Here is an 18,602-nt window from a genome sequence, read left to right as displayed (position 1 = left end):
CATTTATTTGATCAAAAATACAATATAAACAGTAAAATTGTGAAATATTATTAGATTTTAAAAGAACAGTATAGTAGAATACTTTGATGAATAGAAAGTTTGAAAGAAGCGCATTGATTTGAAATAAATCTTTTGTCACTTTTGATCAATTTAATGTGTCCTTGCTGAATCAAAGTATACATTTCTTTAAAAAAAAATATATATTTTCCTCTAAAATATATTTGTGTGTATGAAATATTGATGAAATTAAATTATGACAGCATTTCATCAAATTATGGCACTGACGACAGAAGCATTCAGCACATAAACATGTTTATTTCTTAATACTTAACCACACAGAGAACACAGAGTGATGATTTACATACAAGGCGACTGGGCGGGACGTCCATCTCTTTCAAACCTGCAGCCAATCGAAGGCTTCAGTTCAGCTGTTAACCTCATGCTTAATCCAAAAGGGAAGTTAGCAGATCCAGTCAGCACACATTTCACAAAGGTTGAAAGAGGGCTAGCTGCAATTGGTTAAAGTGATTTTGCGTGCTTTTTTAAAAATCAATTTAGTTGAATATTCTTTTACATATTTACTTAATGAGCTGAAATGCCATTGGGACATGTTTGGGTTGTGCTAGATTACCCACAAATCCTGGCCGCCATTTATTTGATTATCCTCACATATTCAATCATTTCTCTCTGCAGTGCATGATGTATTCCAGTATTTACATAAGTCTCTTTTGCATTTTCCTTCCGGTATTCCAATATTCATCTAGCTGGTCTTTTCAAAATGATTCCGCTCATCTCTGAAACTCTGAGTTCACGATGAGTTCGTATCATTGAGTGATCTGTGTGCTGAGGGACTGTAAAAACAAAGGTCACGGTATTTGGCAAAAACTGGGTAGTTCTTTCAGGAACGTAGTTTGGTATTGTTTAAGCTGTTTATATGCATTTCATTTGAAATTGCCTTTCAGTCATAAGTAGCAGGAAGTTCTTGAACCTTGTGTTTTTGTTGGAAAGGGAATGTTACAGGGTGGATTGAAGGATCGTACAGGTAGTTATAATTGAGGGTAGGAAAATACAGGCTGAAGGGTTCAATATAAGACTTTGAAGGGGTAGTTACAAGGCCGTGGTAGTTACATAGCTTAGGTACAGAATTCGGGGCATAGTTACAGAAAGGATTCATACTTTTATCTTTGGGGGCGGAAAGGGGGGCAAGGCAGGAGGTGTCTGTCCGTGTTACTCCGGAACATAAGACACCTGCCACACAATGATATGACTCCTCTCTGCTTTAGACAACGCTGGCTTCATCTGAGGAGCTTCACCATCTGCTTCCTCTGTCTCATCCTCACCATCACCTGAGAATGACAGAATGAATAAGTTATGATTTTATGACCCAATGTACATGCTAATTTCGCTTATCAATTACATCTCACCAATGCGGAAGTCAATATAACCCTCTCCTCCACTCAGCACCAGTACGTTCTGAAGACTCTGAGCTTCTGTGTCCGCTGGGGCTGAGGACCCCTGAGACTCTGATGGGCTGTCCAACACGCTACCATTCAGGGTGGCCAGCACATTGCCTGGAAACAAAAGACGACATGTTTTGGGACTGACACAGCTCACTGCATATGATATACTATTATTGATTTGACACTCACCTGGCACTGACACAAAGAACTTGACGGCATCTCGGTGTCCATGAAAACAGAGTTGAGCCTGGGCCATGGAACAGTATGGTATGAAGCTACTCTTCTCAGAGTTACTGTCATCCGCATATACATGGATCACGCCCCCTGACGATGTGGGTGACACCTTATTGGCTACAAGAGAACAGAAACCAGCAATCATAAAGCGCAAAGACCAATCGCAGAAACTCACAGGAACTGCCAGAGCTTAAGAAAAGAAATGAATCTGCTGAAGCATGCAAAAAAATATCCATGGATAAAAATTACAACACTTAAAATGTACATAATGAAGATAGTAATGCACAGAGAGGCAATTCATTCATTACTAAAACATAAAACCACTGAAAAATAGTTTATTGAAATAAGTAATGAAAGAAGGCCAAGGTGTATATACATATATATAGACATATATACATTTCTATAGTCTGCTGAATATATTTTTGATTTAGCAATTATATTAGATTTATGTTGCGAAAGATATATTTATCTGATAAATATGTATATGTGGATTTATATTTATATGACTCTGCAAAAAAATGGAAAAAAATGACCACAGCACTTTAAATAAACAATGTAGTAATGCACAGAGAAATAAGTCATCCATGACCAAAACATGCTAAAACCACTAAAGAAAGTTTATTGAACGATGGAATAAATGAAAGAAGACCAAGGTGTTCCCAAAAGAAGTGTGATGTAACTGATCTTACAAGAATGACAGTCGTAACGCTCCACACTTACCCCTCAGTCCGAGGAGCTGCCCTCGATGAAGAACTACGGCTACAGGAAGGAGGAAGTGGGAAGGGGAACAAGGCAGGACAAAGGACAAAAGAGCAACACTCATGAGACAGAGCAAAAGAGGGTAGTGGTACAATAGAGAAAAAGGAACAAAGAAGAAAAGCTAGAAAGGAGATGACAACACAGGGTTTGTTGGGCAATTAATGGATTAAGGAGGTTGACCTAGCAGTTAATGATCTGGGATGATGCCATTAAAGTTTGCAGGTTAATCCCAGGGTGTTGGCAACCCAATGAGCTGAAGAGTTAGTGAGATTCAAGCCTCTTTACTAGCTTAACCGGCAATACTTCATTGGCTAGCAAGCTTCAGAATAAAGACCATGCTGGTCGACCACCAAAGAAGAGCTAACCAGCATAAACCAATGACAGGGACATGTTTTGGTCGATCAATGGAAAGGGAAAAGGTTAGGATAATCATGTGAACACTGAAGTGTGTGTGCAAACAAACTCGCCCCAGACTTACTTTCAGTCAAAGGGATTGAGATGATGACACCATTTCCAGTCCCCACCCACAAGCGGTTTCCTCCAATCAGCAGGGCAGTTATCCTGACAAAAGAGAAGCCCAACTTTCCTGTACCTGTCAATCACAGACAACACAGCAGAATGTAAAACATTTATATTGTGACTACCGATCTTTTATATATATTAGGCAAGATGTTTCCATCAATAAATTAACATAATAATGAATTAACAATACATTTAAATAATAATAATAAAGTTAGTTTATTATAGTGTAAACTTTCAGTTGAACTGCTTTTAAGGATCTGGAGAAATAAAATAAATATTATTTTGCCAAGCTGAGCCTTAAATGCTAAGAGGAGGCAATTCAGCAAACATCTTATGTCACTACTAAACTCATCTCTAACCAGAACCTATAATTAAGAAGTGTTGAAGTCACAGAAGCAAGTGTTACCCAGCATCTTGCTGACGTAAGGCTCGATATCCACGTCTTGTAGATGCTGGTGTGTGAGTGCGTGGTATAAGCGGAGCGTGGAATCCAAACGGATTGACACCCAGACACCATCACCAATCCATGCCAGCTGCCTCACCTGGCTCTCCTTGCGTGGGTGAGCGTCAAAGGATTTCTATATGAAAGAGAGAGAAGCATAAAATCAAATAAAAGTCCCAAGACAAAGGTTATGATGAGGACATAACATTCGCTGTCTGAGACTCGCCTCAATCTGCATGCTCTTGGGCTGGATCACATGGATCTTGTTCTTGTTACCACACCAGACTTTGTCATGAACCACAGCCATGCATCGAATGGAGTGGTGGGGTCTTCCCAGATCCATTAGATGATAGTTGGATAGGTCCCATTGTCCATCTATGTTTACATTTCAGATTATGGAGAGGAAAAAAGGAAAAAAGTCAGACGAAGAGCCTACATGCTCGAAACGTTATCACCTGTGTGTGAGTCTATCATTACATTTTTCACATTTTTGGAGCCGTGGTGTGCCGACTTTTTTCCTTTTTTATTAATTTCCTTGTTGAGCACCCAATTTTGCTTTGCTGTGGATGTGCGTGTTTTGGATCTGATTTTACATTATGGAGAGCATGAATAAAAAAATGTTACAGCAAAACCCTGCTTTAATAATAAATGACAGTTATTTTTCTAATAAGTTTAACATGATAAAAACCTTCAGCTCTGTGGAAGATTGCAAGTGTTCCATCAGCTAATGCAACCAAAACTCTCCCCTTCACATGTCTGAAGCACAAAGAGACAAAGACAGAAGAAAAGATTACAGAATTTTTTCATATACCTCGTGATACTTGTTATTGGTAAACATGTAAACAGTAGTATATATATATATATATATATATATATATATATAGTACTGTTCTAAAGTTTGGGGGACAGTAAGATTTTTACATTTATTCAGTAAGGATGCATTAAATTGATCAAAAGTATAGACCTTTACACTCTTACAAAAGATTTCTATGTCAAAAACATGCTGATGAACTTTCTATTCATCAAAGAATTCTGAAAAAGTTATCAGGTTTCTGCAAAAACGTTAAGCAGCACAGCTGTTTTCAACATTGATAATAAGAAAAAATATTTCTTGAGCAGCAAATCATCAATGATTTCTGAAGGATCATGTGACACTGAAGAATGGAGTAATGATGCTGAAAATTCAGCTTTGACATCACAGGAATAAATTACATCTTAAAATAGATGTAACAGTTATTTTAAATTTGAATAATATTTCACAATATTACTGATTTTACTGTATTTTTGATCAAATAAATGTAGCCTTGGTGAGCATAAGAGACTTCCTTCTAAATTGAACGGTAGTGTACATAGTTCATTAGGATTCTACTTACACCAAACTCAGTACAGAGTCTTTGAGTTTGATTGAATGGAGGCATTTCTTCCAGTTGGACACTGCAGAGTGGACATAAAGCCTGTGGACAGAGTTTACAGTGTATTTTACATGGTGTATATAATGTTGGAAATGGAATTATGACTTTATAATGTGAAAATACAATTGAAGATGTAATGCCTACCAGCCGTTTTGGGCTCCCAGCCACATGGTTGGGGCGGCACTTGTTCCTGCACGATCGTCTCCTGCCTCTTCTGAGTCTGTGGGGGCTGATGTCACTTGCTCCTTTGGCACACCTGCCTCACTGATGGCAGAGTAGACCATTTCAGTTCAACACATCATTTATGAAAGTCAAGGGCGTAGCTTTGATTTTGATATTGGTGGGGACATCCCCATTTTTGCACATACGATAGATTTTTTAATTTTTTTTATATATATGGTAGCCAACACACTCATAACTCATAAAGGGAGTATTTTTTATGCCAGTATGTTGCTACGACAATAATTACACAATTTTGACTATGTGAACCAACAACATTACAATTTAGTCTTCTTTACTTCATGATAGAATATATAAACAAGCACATTCAAAACTGGAAAAAAAAAATAAATAATAATAATTCAGGGATTGACTTTAATTAATGAATTCGGTAATGTTAAAAATTAAAGGTAACTAATAATGACAAGGAGTCCATGGACAAGGCTTATTAATGGAGACTGTTGACTCTGTCCGCAGTGCAATTGTTAATATCGCTCATGCATCAGCATCAGAGTACATAATACATAATTTATGGAGAGCACTTACAGGCAGGGTTAAAATGAATTGGAACAATGATGATTCTGAAAGAAAACTGTGCACATGTATTTTCAATACGCTTATACAGGGTTTTCTGGCATATTTAGTTTGACTTCTAATAATGTCAAAGGTGTGACCCATTTTAGATGTGGCCAAAATTACAAATATATGTTAATTGTGTGATCACAATTATTGTTAGGCACCATTTCGTAGTTGCTTGATATTTTTGCAGGAACATGTCTCTAGTGTCCCTCCTAAATTCTACGCCCTTGCCTAAAGTATTCAGCAAATAAAAAACATCCTTTTGCAGTCAGAAAAATATAATAAGGGATGACTGTTATCTAAAGTAGCTTAGCTTCTATGGTTTTAAAAGTAGGCTATATGTAAGGTACCTGTGTGTGTTATCAGTAAAGACATGCTCGGTGAAAGATCTGAGGGTGCTGTCCACGTTCTCACTTGGCCCCGTCTCCTCTGACACCTCAATGGCTTCTGTCGCTTCCTCCGCAGACTGCGACACAGCTAAGCTTCTACACACTGGAGCTGTAGGAGCTAAACACCAAGCATATGATGACCAATATGTACTGTCTCACAGATTCAGAACATACATTTTCAGTCAGTTTGCTCACCTTGGCTTCGGTCCTGCACGGGGGTGTCAGTGCGAGAGGAGCAGTTGCTGCGCACTACGCTGCAGTTAGTGGCACAGCCCACGATCGTGATCCCTGCCAACATGCCCTCCACTCCACCCTTCTCCTCTGAAGCCCCATCTCCACCCTGCTGCTCCAGAAATATCTCACCTGCTGGGTAATCACTCTCACTGGCTGCTACATGCACACACACGGACAATGCAAGTGACAGTTAACTCAACCGCAACAGAGTTTGTTACAATCGACAGTGCATTTACTTGTGTTTAGAACTACACAAACCTGGTACACTGGAGATGCACAGCACATGGGCATTGCACACGTTAAACTGGTCAACCAGTGAGCAGGGCTGGTTTGCATCGATAATGACCACTTTACTGGCTGAGTGAGTGCTGGTCAGAATCCACACGCGGCTGTTCATGGAGTCAGTTTCATGCAGTTCCTTAGGCTGGAAGAGGGTGAAATACCAATCTTTAGATTTAATTCAGTTCATCATTTATGATGCTTAAAATTCACTTCTAGCATTTTCTACTGAAAGAAAGATGGGTAAGCTGTGAAAAATCTGAGACCCATTTTGAGATAGTGACTAATAAACAATTATATTAAATTCAATTAAAAAGTAATTAAGCAGTAAATAAAATAATACAGTAAATTAAAAACTGTATTATTTGCATGACAAATTGAGTGAAAAGTTTAACTGAAAAATTTGCATGAATTTGAGGATTCCTTATTGTTTGGTTTGTCTCCCTTTTGATTTCAATGTCACAAATGTGCTTATTTGATTAGTGACCAATAAAAAGTGGAGAACTGTAACTATTCGTCATTCACTTTACATCACAATATTTCTTTGTTTTAAATTCTGATGCAAAATAACTTTCTGCTTTTTTCCAGGTTTAAATTTTGATTGAAATGAAATTTTCAATGATCTTTTTGATCCCACTGTGTGTGTGTGTGTGTGTGTGTACTACTGTTCAATAGTTCGGGGTTGGTAAGATTTTGTATTGGTTTTGAGACTCTTACGCTCACCAAATCTGCATTTATTTTCTTTTTAAATATATTTTAAAATGTAATTTATTTCTGTGATGTCAAAGCTGAATTTTCAGCATCATTACTCCAGTCTTCAGTGTCACATGATCCTTCAGAAATCAGTCTAATATACTGATTTGGTGCCCATTTCTTATTATTATCATTGTTGAGAACATTACATTTGCATTTGGCAGGCGCTTTAACCCATTGCATTCAAGGTACATAACATTTGATCAGTTTATCAAAAACAGTTGTGCTGCTAATTACTTTTGTGGAAATTGTGATACTTTTTTTTTTTTTCAGGATTCTTTGATTAATTGAAAATTCAAAATAACACCATTATTTAAAATAGAAATATATATTTTTAACATTATAAATGTAATGCCTCCTTGAATAAAAGCATTTGTTTCAAAAAGTCTTACCGACCCCACATTTTTCTGATTATCTTGAACATGTCTTCAAAATACATTTTTCTTTAATTACATGTGTTTTTATTAAATCCAATGACCTTCTTTTTCTCTGGTGAGCTCTGCTCGCTCTTGCCGTCTCCGCCTTCGTCTTCACCAGTCAAGGGATCGGAGCCATTGGATGGCTTCACAGCTGCAGCGTCCTGATTGGATGTCTTCCAGCCAGTGAGATCCACGCCAGCAGCACACCACAGCTGTGTCAGAAGAACAAGAGTCTGAGTTCAGAACTTCACAACCTCAGAACCAATAGTCTGCGTGTGTTTGTCAGTCATCTTCTACCTTCCTGTTGGGGTCTTTCTCCACCAGAGGGCGGCAGTACACTGGCACAGGGACGTTTTTCATACGATTATCCTCTTTCTCATTGGCCTAAGAGAACACAGGAAGGCGGTGATGTTTACAAGGCCTTTGTAAATAAGATCACTGCTACATACTACAAGCAGAAAGATGCCAAACTCCCATCATGCCCTGGTTAAGATTGCCTTTATCCAGGGCAGACAGAGAAAGGGGAAACCAAGAACAGCAAACCAGAGCAGCAGATCAAAGTCTGTTAAGAGGGTTACAAGGCAGATGCATGCGCAATGACAGGAGTTAATCTACTGTACAGTCAGCAAACACCTCTGAAAGACAGAGAGAGAGCAGCAAATCATGATTCAGGTGTTTCTAAGATGGAGGAAGGTTTTATACGGACCAGGAGGATATCATGTTACACAATGCTGAGAGAATAATCTGAATTAGTTTACTTTCATCTAGGACTCCTTTATACAATAACATTTTGGAATGTGAATATGTGAAAATGAAGTTTGCAACATTTTAGACATCTGGAATTTGTTCTGAACTGTTACCAGTAGAGTTCAACTAAACGCTGTGGCTTATATTGTGGATTAGAATAATCATTTATTTATATTTATTATCTTTAAAAAGGCACTCTTACAAAAAAGCACTCTGGCAGTACCATGTTACAAAAGTGGTTTCAGATGGTACTTCAAAATACTATTGCATATCAAATGCTGAATGATTACCATATTCATGACACTTTGATAGACGGTACTTTGTTTTTTAATTTAAATAAAATGTTTACATTTCAGGTTGTCTTGCAATAACGCTGGCATCTAAATTATGATGTCTGGCACATTTATGTCATTGCAGGTTGTAAGCAACTGTACAATCGGCCAAATGTCTAAAATGCACTAAATATTGTGTTAACTTGATAATGTTAGCAAAGCATTGTTAGCAGGAAAGCATGTCGACAGCTGGAAATACCAGAGGTTTAATTCCTAAAGATAAATTCAGCTTCAGCAAAGACATTTTCTGCTGTGTCTACGCTATGATTTGCTGACTGAGGCTGAGTCAGGTTTAGGGCCGGGGTTTAAAGGGACAGGGTGGGAGAGGTGCATGCTGGTCCTCTGCCGATCAAGACTTGCCTGCGTCCTCTTCACTGTGGCATCTTGAGTGCTGTCCGCCTGGGAGCCATTCTGTGGGAGATCACAGTTAGCGCCACGGCGACACTGTCACCACGGCAACCCTAACAAACACACTGTCACCATGCCAACCCTAACACTGTTGCCACAAACCAGCACGCCATGGACTCGCTAACTAGTTCCATGGAACAAAAAATCTGAGAACATAATTCCAGAAAAAACACTGTTCCGTTACTAAGACAATGGCAGCAGCAAACAGACAGTGGTAGTTTTTACTTTCTTTTTTTTTTTTTACTTAGAACTTGACAAAGGCAGGCAAGAGCTTATACCTGTGTCACAGGCCCACTAGCAAGAGTTCAGATGGATGATGTGCCACGAACATGTTAAACCATTTATAATAGTGAAAAGCCAACTTGTACAGTGTTGGGCAATAGAAGTTGCTATGTTGTTATTGTGACAAAATGCTACATCACAGTATTTTCTTCACATTTTTCTGCGTTTACAGCAAAATAAGCAACTGCACACTATTCTCTCTTATCCACCTTATTCCTGACGAGCTTACTGCGTTGTGAATTATGGGTGGCACTTCCGGTTTGGGGAACTTCCATTCAAAAAGACTGAAACGAATCATTTCAAATCATAAGGTTGCCCTACAAATAAAGCTTATCCGTCAGTTTGGCTCAATGAGCTATCAGTTTTCTTTCATGTTTTATTTGAGAATAAAATGAGAATAAACACTTGGTATTTTAACGTGACATGTTATAACAAGAATATCTATGGCAAGAGCTCTGTTCAGTCACTGCATTCTTTTCCTCATGATTATTTTCTTTTTTCCTTTTTGCATTCCGCTGTAATATTATGAAAATGGTCAACATATACTGCACATTTGTGGTCTGTTCTCCCGATTTAATTTACGATATATGCCATTATAATTCACTGGAATGCACGAAGAATCTCTCTTTTTTTCTCCCCAAATCCTCGTGTCTCTTTCCAAGTTTGTTTTCACAGGTAAATACAATTTATTATCTGTCAAAATGACTGAAATCACTTTGAAATATCACGCAATGCTGAAGTAAATACATTTTTTTATTATTATTAAGGCAACGTATGTTATATAGCCTAATACAGATTACCACAGTGATATTTAACCGTCCGATTTTGCTGTGGAAAGATTCACGCTTTTGGGGTTATTCATGGTCTGTTGAAAGTACCTTGTTGATGCTTTAAAACTTTTAAATGTCCTTTTAATGTTCAGTGGTTGAAGGGTGAGTAGAATAATGTAATGTAATTTTACACAGTTTAAAAAAATATATTATTACGTCCATAGAGCTAGTCTTTCACTGATTGTTTACAGCTTAACGGAAGTTACACCCATAATTCTCGCAAAGCGTCGTGGGCGTAGGAATAATGTGGATATACTATTGGGAAGCCTGATTCATTTTATTAAATCAGTTAATTTGCACGGATCATGTACATAAACAATTCACTGATCAAATAAATAACAGTGCAAATAAACAACTCACCGTTCCGTGTTATTTTTGTATTATTTATATAATAGTATTTATTAATATTTTTCATTTGAGTTTAAGTTTTAGTAATTTTGTTATGTGCTTTTTGTCACTTTTTAAAAAAAACATTTCTGTTTACCTTTAATGTAATTTTATTTTTTTTAAATTAGTTAGTTGCCAAAGAAATTTTTTAATTTTCATTTTATAAAAATATCAAAAAAGTATAAATATCAAATTTTTTATTTTATATATCCAAAAATATAAGACATCTAATATTTAAATTTTATTTCATTTATTTTCAGCTTTATTTAAATGAACAAAGGTGACTTCTTTTTAGTGAAATGCTGTTCTTTATCACTATTTTTGACTTGTTTATGTGTTTTTTTTTTATTTATAAGATTTTTTTATTTTTTATTGCACAATTAAGTTCACTTTAATCCTGTCACCTTTTATATTTTTTATTAGTGTGATAAACCATCTGATACGGTTACATACTTTTTGTTAATGGGTGTAACAAAAAATTTTTTTTTTAACTAAATTGCTTTCGCACATCTTCAACAAGCCATTCATATCATCACCTACATAAATTCAAACGCCCATCCCTGATCTCAGGAGGAGCTTAACTAAGACACGTCCCCCCTAGATGCATATCTAAAGTGCACTTTGCATATTTCTTTTCTTTTTATTTCACTTTATTTGTGGAGGGCGCTCCCTGCAAAACAGTGCAGGGATGAATTGCTTACAGAGGTCAGGGGTGAAGGGTCAACATATGGGCAGATACCTGTTTGAATCGGGATGGGACACTCCAGCCACAGGTTTGCATGGGGCCGTCCTTGCGGCGCATGTGCTCACGCACCTGCCGGTACTGCTCTCGACGCTGCTCTCTGCGTGTACAGAGCGCAGAATCGCTGAGGAGAGATGCAACACCGTTACTGGGCATTCTACAGGGCGAAGAGAGAGAGAGAGAGAAAGAGAGAGAGAGAGAGAGAGGAGCAGTCAGCGAAAGAGCGAGAGAACCAGCCAGCCAGCAGAGGCCAAAAAGAAATGCCACAGACACACGGCGTGATGTGAAAACATGATGTGATGTGTTTCCCTTACATTTTCGCATTTGGCAGACGCTATTTCATGCTAATTTACTGGCAAGCAGACTAAAAAAATGTTAGTGAACTGATGTTTTAAAATGTTATTTAAAACTTAATAAATGAATGAATCAAATATTCACATTTATTCAGTTGGCAGCAATGTTATTATTGTTACTAAAACTAAATACACTTTAATAGAAATATAAAAACTCATATCAAAAAAGCACATACCAAAATGAAAAAACCTAAATTAAAATTGAGAAACTGAAAATATAAAAATAAAAGCTAATTTAAAATATTAATAAATGATATAATAATAATAAAATAACAATGTTTGGCAGATGCTTTTATTAAAAAATAATACACATTTATCATGATGTATGTTCCCTGAGAACTGAACCCCACAACCTAAATAAAGTAATTATTAGATAAATAAATGAAATGTATTTTTATTCTAAAAATAAAGGAAACGTTTCCTTTTGGAGGTTAGAGTTAGTCTGTAGTTTTTATTATTAGTTAGTTTTATTTAAATACAATATGATATTTCCTATGATATTTCCTTATGTAAGCTAAGCAAACGTGTGAGTGTGCAACAGCTAACAGTCAAATGCAGCATTAGCACACACCATTTAGCAGGAGTCAGCTTGCCTGAGCAGAAGAAAGAGAGAGAATACACTTTGAGGACACAGAGGGAGGACAGACAGACAGGTGGATGTGTGGATGAGGACATGAGGACATATGGGACAAAGACACAGACAGGTATGCATGTCTCTTCTCACTCTTCAGGCAGGAACTCCAGTATGCAGTTGGAAGTGGAGATCTGGCACATGGTTTGGGAGCGTCTCTGGTTGTAGCCAGCAGGGGAAGGAGACTTGTAGTGAATGTTGACGCTGTTGTACGGACGTTTCACTGGAGGAGGGCTCGCAGATGAACTAAAAAGACGTGCAAAGCTGGAGAGAGACACAGAGCAAAGTAGGTAGGTAAAGGAACAGGAAAACTCAGATGAAATGTAAATCATAACATATGCAAGTAACAAAACTCTATTTTAACATTCAGACATGGCAATGGTGTGAAATCAGTCCACTTCCTTTTGATTTAAGAGTCAAAAACAATATGTCTAAATCTGCCGTAATACTCACAACTGCCAGATGATAGATTTCTTCTTCTCTGGTAGAGCAGGACTCTCCCGAGATGCCCTGTGGGAGTGAAACGGACAAAGAGAACATGAAGTCTGCACAGTAAAAAAAAAAAAAAATGTCCTTGTAATATTTAGGCTATTAAGCTTAAAAGGTATTTGTTTTGCTGTCAACAGAGGAGGGGCTCGAGGAAGCAGCTTCAGCTCGAGCTTAGATTAGGGGTGGGCGGCGATATGGCAAAAATATAAAGATATTTTTTTTCAGGAATATCACAATTTTATCACACATATTCTTTTTTTCTTGTTGGTTTCAAGAAGTCACTGTGCAGTACAGCCAAACTAATTTCCCTGTTTTAAAAATTTAGCCTTAGAAGGTAACAAAATATAAAAGAAAAAAGAATGACAGACCATTTAGGCCAAATAAGGGATGGGGGTGAATATAAATCTTATTACACTTTATTTCATTACATTCTTTTATCTTTGTTATTTAAAATAAAAACAAAGACGCGGTCCTGGAGAGCCACTGTCGTGTAGAGTTTAGCTCTAACCCTGAAAAAAACTCCTGAAGACATTGACTAGCTGGTTCAGGTGATTGATTAGGGTTGGAGCTAAACTCTGCAGGACAGTGGCTTTCTAGGACCGACGTTTCCTACCCCTGCCCCAGCGGGACTACTAATGCTTGGAAGATGAGTAAGGTAGCAAGATGCCTAAATTATGATGGTGGAGGAGGATGGATGTCAAAACAGCTGATGCCAGAGCAAGGTTGAGCTGCTGCTTATATGCTCAGGCAGTTCATTGAAAGATTAGATGGGTTCACTCCTCCTGAAATAATGTTTAGGAACTCCACTTGAAATAGATAACTTGAGTTAGCTTTTTAAAAAGTGGAATGCGTGGGAAAAAAATTATAAATCATTTAACATTGCATTAAAGCTGCAGTCCGTAGTTTTTCCTCTTTGTCGCCATCTCTGTTCGAAATCTGCAATTGCAGTTATTCGCGGAACTATCAACATTACGTGGGTTGTGCCTCGGTACGGCACAGCGCGGTGTGGATACTGTCATTCGCAATCACAGATTCTACTTTTTGGAAGTATCACCAAGATAAGAATTTTCACTGGAAAATGTCGTCTGAACAAGTAAGTAACATCCACTTTTGTTCTGACCAACTAAGAGAAAAAATGCATTGCAGTAAATCGCGCTGATAAAATCTAACGATCAATATCACGTCAAACCGTGCAAATTATACTTTGTTCTCAAATTGTTAATGTTAACAACATTAGCACTGCGTGACTACATTTAATGCCCCTCCGATATTTATCTTTGTTTTTGTATGGGCCCGGCTGCAGTCTCTTTTTTTCTGTAGCCACTCCGAAGTCCGAAGTCTTTTGCGTTTTACAACGGGTGAATCTCCACTTGTCACTGGTGATTGTCGTTTGAACCTTTCTGGATCCGCCATCAAATTGATACGTTTAATTATATCAAGTGCTGCGAGCGAGCTAAGGCAAGCAGATAGTTTTGAACACTGGTTGGTTATGTACTTGCTCAAAAATTTATTTTGGATCATTTTTAACCCAAAAAAGTTACGGACTACAGCTTTAAATGTAAAAAAAAAAAAAAAAAAAAAAAAAAATTAAGTAAAAAGTATGAATTGCAATATAATTTAGTTCAAATCCATGTAACACTTAATAGTGTTTCTACTAATTATACCACTGTTCAAAAGTTTTGGGTCTGTGAGATTTTTTGATGTTTTTGAAAGAAGTCTCTTATGTTCACCAATCTTGCATTTATTTGATCAAAAACACAGTAAAAAATTGAGATGTGAAATATTATTACAATTTAAATTAACTATAATATATTTGAAAATGTATTTTTTTCCTGTGATGTCAAAGCTGAATTTTCAGCGTCATTACTCCAGTCTTCAGTGTCACATGATCCTTCAGAAATCAGTCTAATATGCTGATTTGCTGCTCAATAAACATTTATTATTATCAATGCTGAGCTGCTGATTTATCGACAGCTGCTCATTTGTCAATCATATTGTCAACAGCTGTGCTGCTTAATATTTTTGTGGAAACCATAATACATTTTCAGGATTTGTTAATGAACAGAAAGTTCATACAGCATATATTTGAAATATAAATCTTTTGTAATTTAAAAAATTGCATGCGTCCTTGCTGAACAAAAGTATTAACTTCTTTCAAGAAAAAGTCTAACATTTGAATTGTAGTTTATGTTATCAGTTATGTACTCTAGGGTGTTTTGTTCCATTTTATGCATTACATCAATATGCATCAATACATTTTACACCCCTATTGACCGTTTTTTATGAGTGTTGTATTGATGAAGTCATTTAGATGTGCAAATGAATGAGATTTTGTTCACATGCTTGGATGCACGATAACAGAAGCTTCTAAGTATCTAAACGAAAGTTGATTTTGATGTGATATTTGTGGCTGCTTCTCCCTCACCTGATCATCTCGGTCCAGCGCACAGCTTCCTGAAGCTCCATCAGTCTCTCCTTGTACTGGTTGCGCTCCATCAGTACACGAGCCATCTCTACACGTGTGAACCGCCGTCTCTGCGTCATGGCGACATCGTCCTGCAGAGGAGATGAGTACTGCACCACAGAGCCACACAGAACAGAGCAGAACCACAAAACACAGCAGCAGTGAAGCAGAGGGTAGTGCATCAGACCTTCAGCATTTAACAGCATCAAATATGTGGGTAGTGAAGCATTGTGAGAAGGTTGAAGGTTTGCATTTTAATTAAAAACTGAGCAAAACAAAGCAAGGCCTGTAGAAGTGATTGGTAATACACACACTCAACAACTGACTGTGTATTTGCACTTTTAATGTTTTTAAAATCTCACTTAAAAAGGTCATAAATGGTATTAATGTTATTAATGATATAAGAAAAAGCATTGTTTCAAAGCTAAGTTCCAAAACCTAGTGAGCGTGATTGCCTTCTCCATGAAGGATACTGTATATGCTGCCTTTGAACTGAGTTAAAACAAGGTGTTCTTGGAGGAGACATAATTAAATTATCACTACCTTTTCACATCGGTGAGGCAGTTCACTAGTTTTTGGAGCAGAGCAAAGGGTGTTTGAAATGAGACTGAAGTGTTATACTTACCTCCTCTCCACCCTCATCTTTAGAGTCCTGAGATGCTCCTAATGCTTCAGCTCTCAACCTTTTATCAAAGGGAGACATTCAGACTTTAATTAGAGTGGAGTGACAGAGACTTTTAGGCCCTTTTTACACCTGGTAGTAAGATGCGTTTTGGTCGATCGGATCACAAGTAGACGAGGGAGACACATTCCCGTTAACACCTGGTGTTTTAATCCGTGTCTTTGTTAGAGGAGGGTCTATGGGCAGGTAAATATGGGCTTTTTCAGAACTTTCGATCTAATAGATGAAATAAGCATGTGCAATTTACATATGAACGCGACCGGAGATGACAGAAAAACATACGGAGAGCAGCCGCTTTCGTTTCTGCTCTGGAAGCCGCCGAACACTGTGAGTGCGTGTTAGAAATCAGGAATGGTGAGAGAACATTGTGCTTGATACGTTTTTTGTCTTCAAACCAAACTTGGTTTTCCAGCAAACAAAGTTTAAATCCCGTCTGGCTAGCGCACTTCCCATAATGTTTACGCATAAAAGGCGACTTTGTCGCTGCATGTCGCCAGTGGCTGGTGGTGAGGTCACTAATGGGCGTTCCCACTGGGTGCTTAGTAACTTTTGTGAATGACATTTACAGATGTTACTCTATGTTGTAGACAACAAATCAGTTTTCTTGTCGCTACAACATTTGGAAGGAAAAGTCTAAATATAAATGTAATCAGTATATAAAATGCTTAATATTAAAGATGAACGAGAAACAGTGAGTGCTCTTTGCCATTGGCTGTTTATCTGCAGCAAAAGGGCAAATGTCGGTCTATCTGGGTTCACGAAACCATTCAGGCTCGGAGTCAGCACGGCGAGTACCACCGTATGTACACGGAGACATATCATAAATTATAGGACTTTAATTTAAATCTAAAATGAGCTTCTCCTTAACCTTGCCTCGGCACTGAAGAGCGACGGATCATGTGCACTCCACTGTCTTCACTCCTATTGGTTGTCGCTCTCGAAAGTTGCTCTTGATTTGCATAAAGTTGAACAGATCTCAACTTTGTTGCATCGCTGGACACGCCCCATCCAGTTGCTGTCGCTCGTGTCGCCGGAAATCGCCCACTCTTCATTGAAATGAATGGGATCATGTTCCTAAAGCCCCATTCACACACCGCCAGCAACAAGCAGCGACAAAGCAACATGATCCCATTTATAGGTGGACTTTTGTGGCTATTTGAACGCATACGAAAACAATCCGGTCGAATGCATTTTCGACTACATCTGGGAGTGGACAAGCTCAAAATGTTTTAGACCCCGTTTACACCTGTATTTAATGTCGTCCACTTGTGATCCCATAAAACCCATCTTCTACCAGATGTAAACAGAGCCTTAGACTCACAGAGACTCTAAAAAACACCACAACCCACTTTCAGAGGCACAGACTAAAGGAGCTGGTCACACAGAGTACATTTTTGAATTCAACTGTGCTGCTTTTCCATTGTTTTTCTATGTAAACATGCGGTAGATGGATTGGATGCCTCTGAACACTGTGCTCATGTCTCAAGTCTTTTTCAGCATTTTAGCACACAACAAGGCGTCCTAGAAACACGGCGCTGAAGTTTTAAAAGAAGTAAATAATTAAATAACTTTTAAAAAATGTGTCTCTTGCATTTTTTCTCCATTCCCTGTTTATAAGCCCTCCATTTTCTCAGTTCTCTGTTCAGTGTCTTGCCTCACACCCATTCAAGCTTAAAAACTGGAAATGTTAAAGGAACACTCCGCCGTTTTTTGAAATAGGGCTTATTCACCTTCTTTCCTACATTTAGATAGGTGGGCAAATGCATTTTTGTCTCAGTGCATGCATTGTTTTAGTTTGACTGGGTCGGCTCTAGCTTAGCTTAGCATAATGAATGGAATCCTTTGTTGCCAGCTAGCATGTCCTGATTAAAAGTGATATAAAAATAAATAAAAAACACCTAATTACTTCTTGTGGCCTGCGTATTCACAACGAGTACAAATAGCGATGCAGATTAACATTAGGTGATTTCCTATGCAGATATTGACTTGGGACTATATTATGGGGAAGCACAGGCGAAGCACTTCTACTTGGGCGCAGAGATATCTCGCCCAAGTAGCAGTGCTTTGCCTGTGCTTCCCCCTAATATAGTCCTTAATATATAAGTCAGTATCTGCCTAGGAAATCGCCTAGTGTTAATCTGCATCGCTATTTGTACTCGTTGTGAATACGCAGGCCACAAGAAGTAATTAGGTGGGGTTTTTTTTTTTTTTATATCACTTTTACTCAGGACATGCTAGCTGGCAACAAAGGATTCCATTCATTATGCTAAGCTAAGCTAGCGCCGACCCTGTCAAACTAAAACAATGCATGCACTGAGACAAAAATGCATTTGCCCACCTATCTAAATGTAGGAAAGAAGGTGAATAAGCCCTATTTCAAAAAACGGTGGAGTGTTCCTTTAAGCTGGAATTGATGTTTGGCTTCTTTGAACATTAAAGCTCACCTTCTTTGATTTGATTGGCCATCTCAATCATTTTGACATTGACGAACACTTTTAGACCACTGGAGCAGATCAGCCTAAAAAATGATCTTTTTCAATTTTTTTGTTATTCT

At 37.8% G+C, this 18,602-nt stretch overlaps 1 protein-coding gene across 22 annotated transcripts in view; it reads right to left on the bottom strand.

The window, feature by feature from the left end:
* Positions 1-295: 295 nt before the first annotated feature.
* The window catches only part of mapk8ip3 (mitogen-activated protein kinase 8 interacting protein 3), a 30,664-nt gene continuing 12,357 nt past the window's right edge, over positions 296-18,602 (bottom strand). For 5 of the 22 annotated variants that reach the window (XM_084117748.1, XM_084117765.1, XM_084117749.1 and 2 more), the window contains 20 exons: positions 15,992-16,049; positions 15,328-15,476; positions 12,867-12,923; positions 12,507-12,677; positions 11,427-11,586; positions 9,141-9,191; positions 7,999-8,085; positions 7,761-7,913; positions 6,509-6,674; positions 6,212-6,406; positions 5,978-6,134; positions 4,974-5,093; positions 4,791-4,871; positions 4,106-4,173; positions 3,644-3,792; positions 3,382-3,553; positions 2,932-3,045; positions 2,415-2,453; positions 1,425-1,811; positions 296-1,346 (listed from right to left, as the gene is read on the bottom strand). In XM_084117748.1, the coding sequence (XP_083973874.1) occupies positions 1,228-1,346; positions 1,425-1,811; positions 2,415-2,453; positions 2,932-3,045; positions 3,382-3,553; positions 3,644-3,792; positions 4,106-4,173; positions 4,791-4,871; positions 4,974-5,093; positions 5,978-6,134; positions 6,212-6,406; positions 6,509-6,674; positions 7,761-7,913; positions 7,999-8,085; positions 9,141-9,191; positions 11,427-11,586; positions 12,507-12,677; positions 12,867-12,923; positions 15,328-15,476; positions 15,992-16,049 (2,653 nt within the window). In that variant the 3' untranslated portion in view covers positions 296-1,227. The remainder of the gene's footprint in view (positions 1,347-1,424; positions 1,812-2,414; positions 2,454-2,931; positions 3,046-3,381; positions 3,554-3,643; positions 3,793-4,105; positions 4,174-4,790; positions 4,872-4,973; positions 5,094-5,977; positions 6,135-6,211; positions 6,407-6,508; positions 6,675-7,760; positions 7,914-7,998; positions 8,086-9,140; positions 9,192-11,426; positions 11,587-12,506; positions 12,678-12,866; positions 12,924-15,327; positions 15,477-15,991; positions 16,050-18,602) is intronic. The other 17 variants (XM_084117762.1, XM_084117760.1, XM_084117758.1 and 14 more) reach the window with 12 other exon arrangements.

The sequence above is a fragment of the Abramis brama genome (genome assembly GCF_963993115.1).
Source record: "Abramis brama genome assembly, chromosome: 1".
Taxonomy (NCBI): Eukaryota; Metazoa; Chordata; class Actinopteri; order Cypriniformes; family Leuciscidae; genus Abramis; species Abramis brama.
Note: the sequence above shows the minus strand (reverse complement) of the source record. Positions and strands in the feature narration are given on the sequence as shown.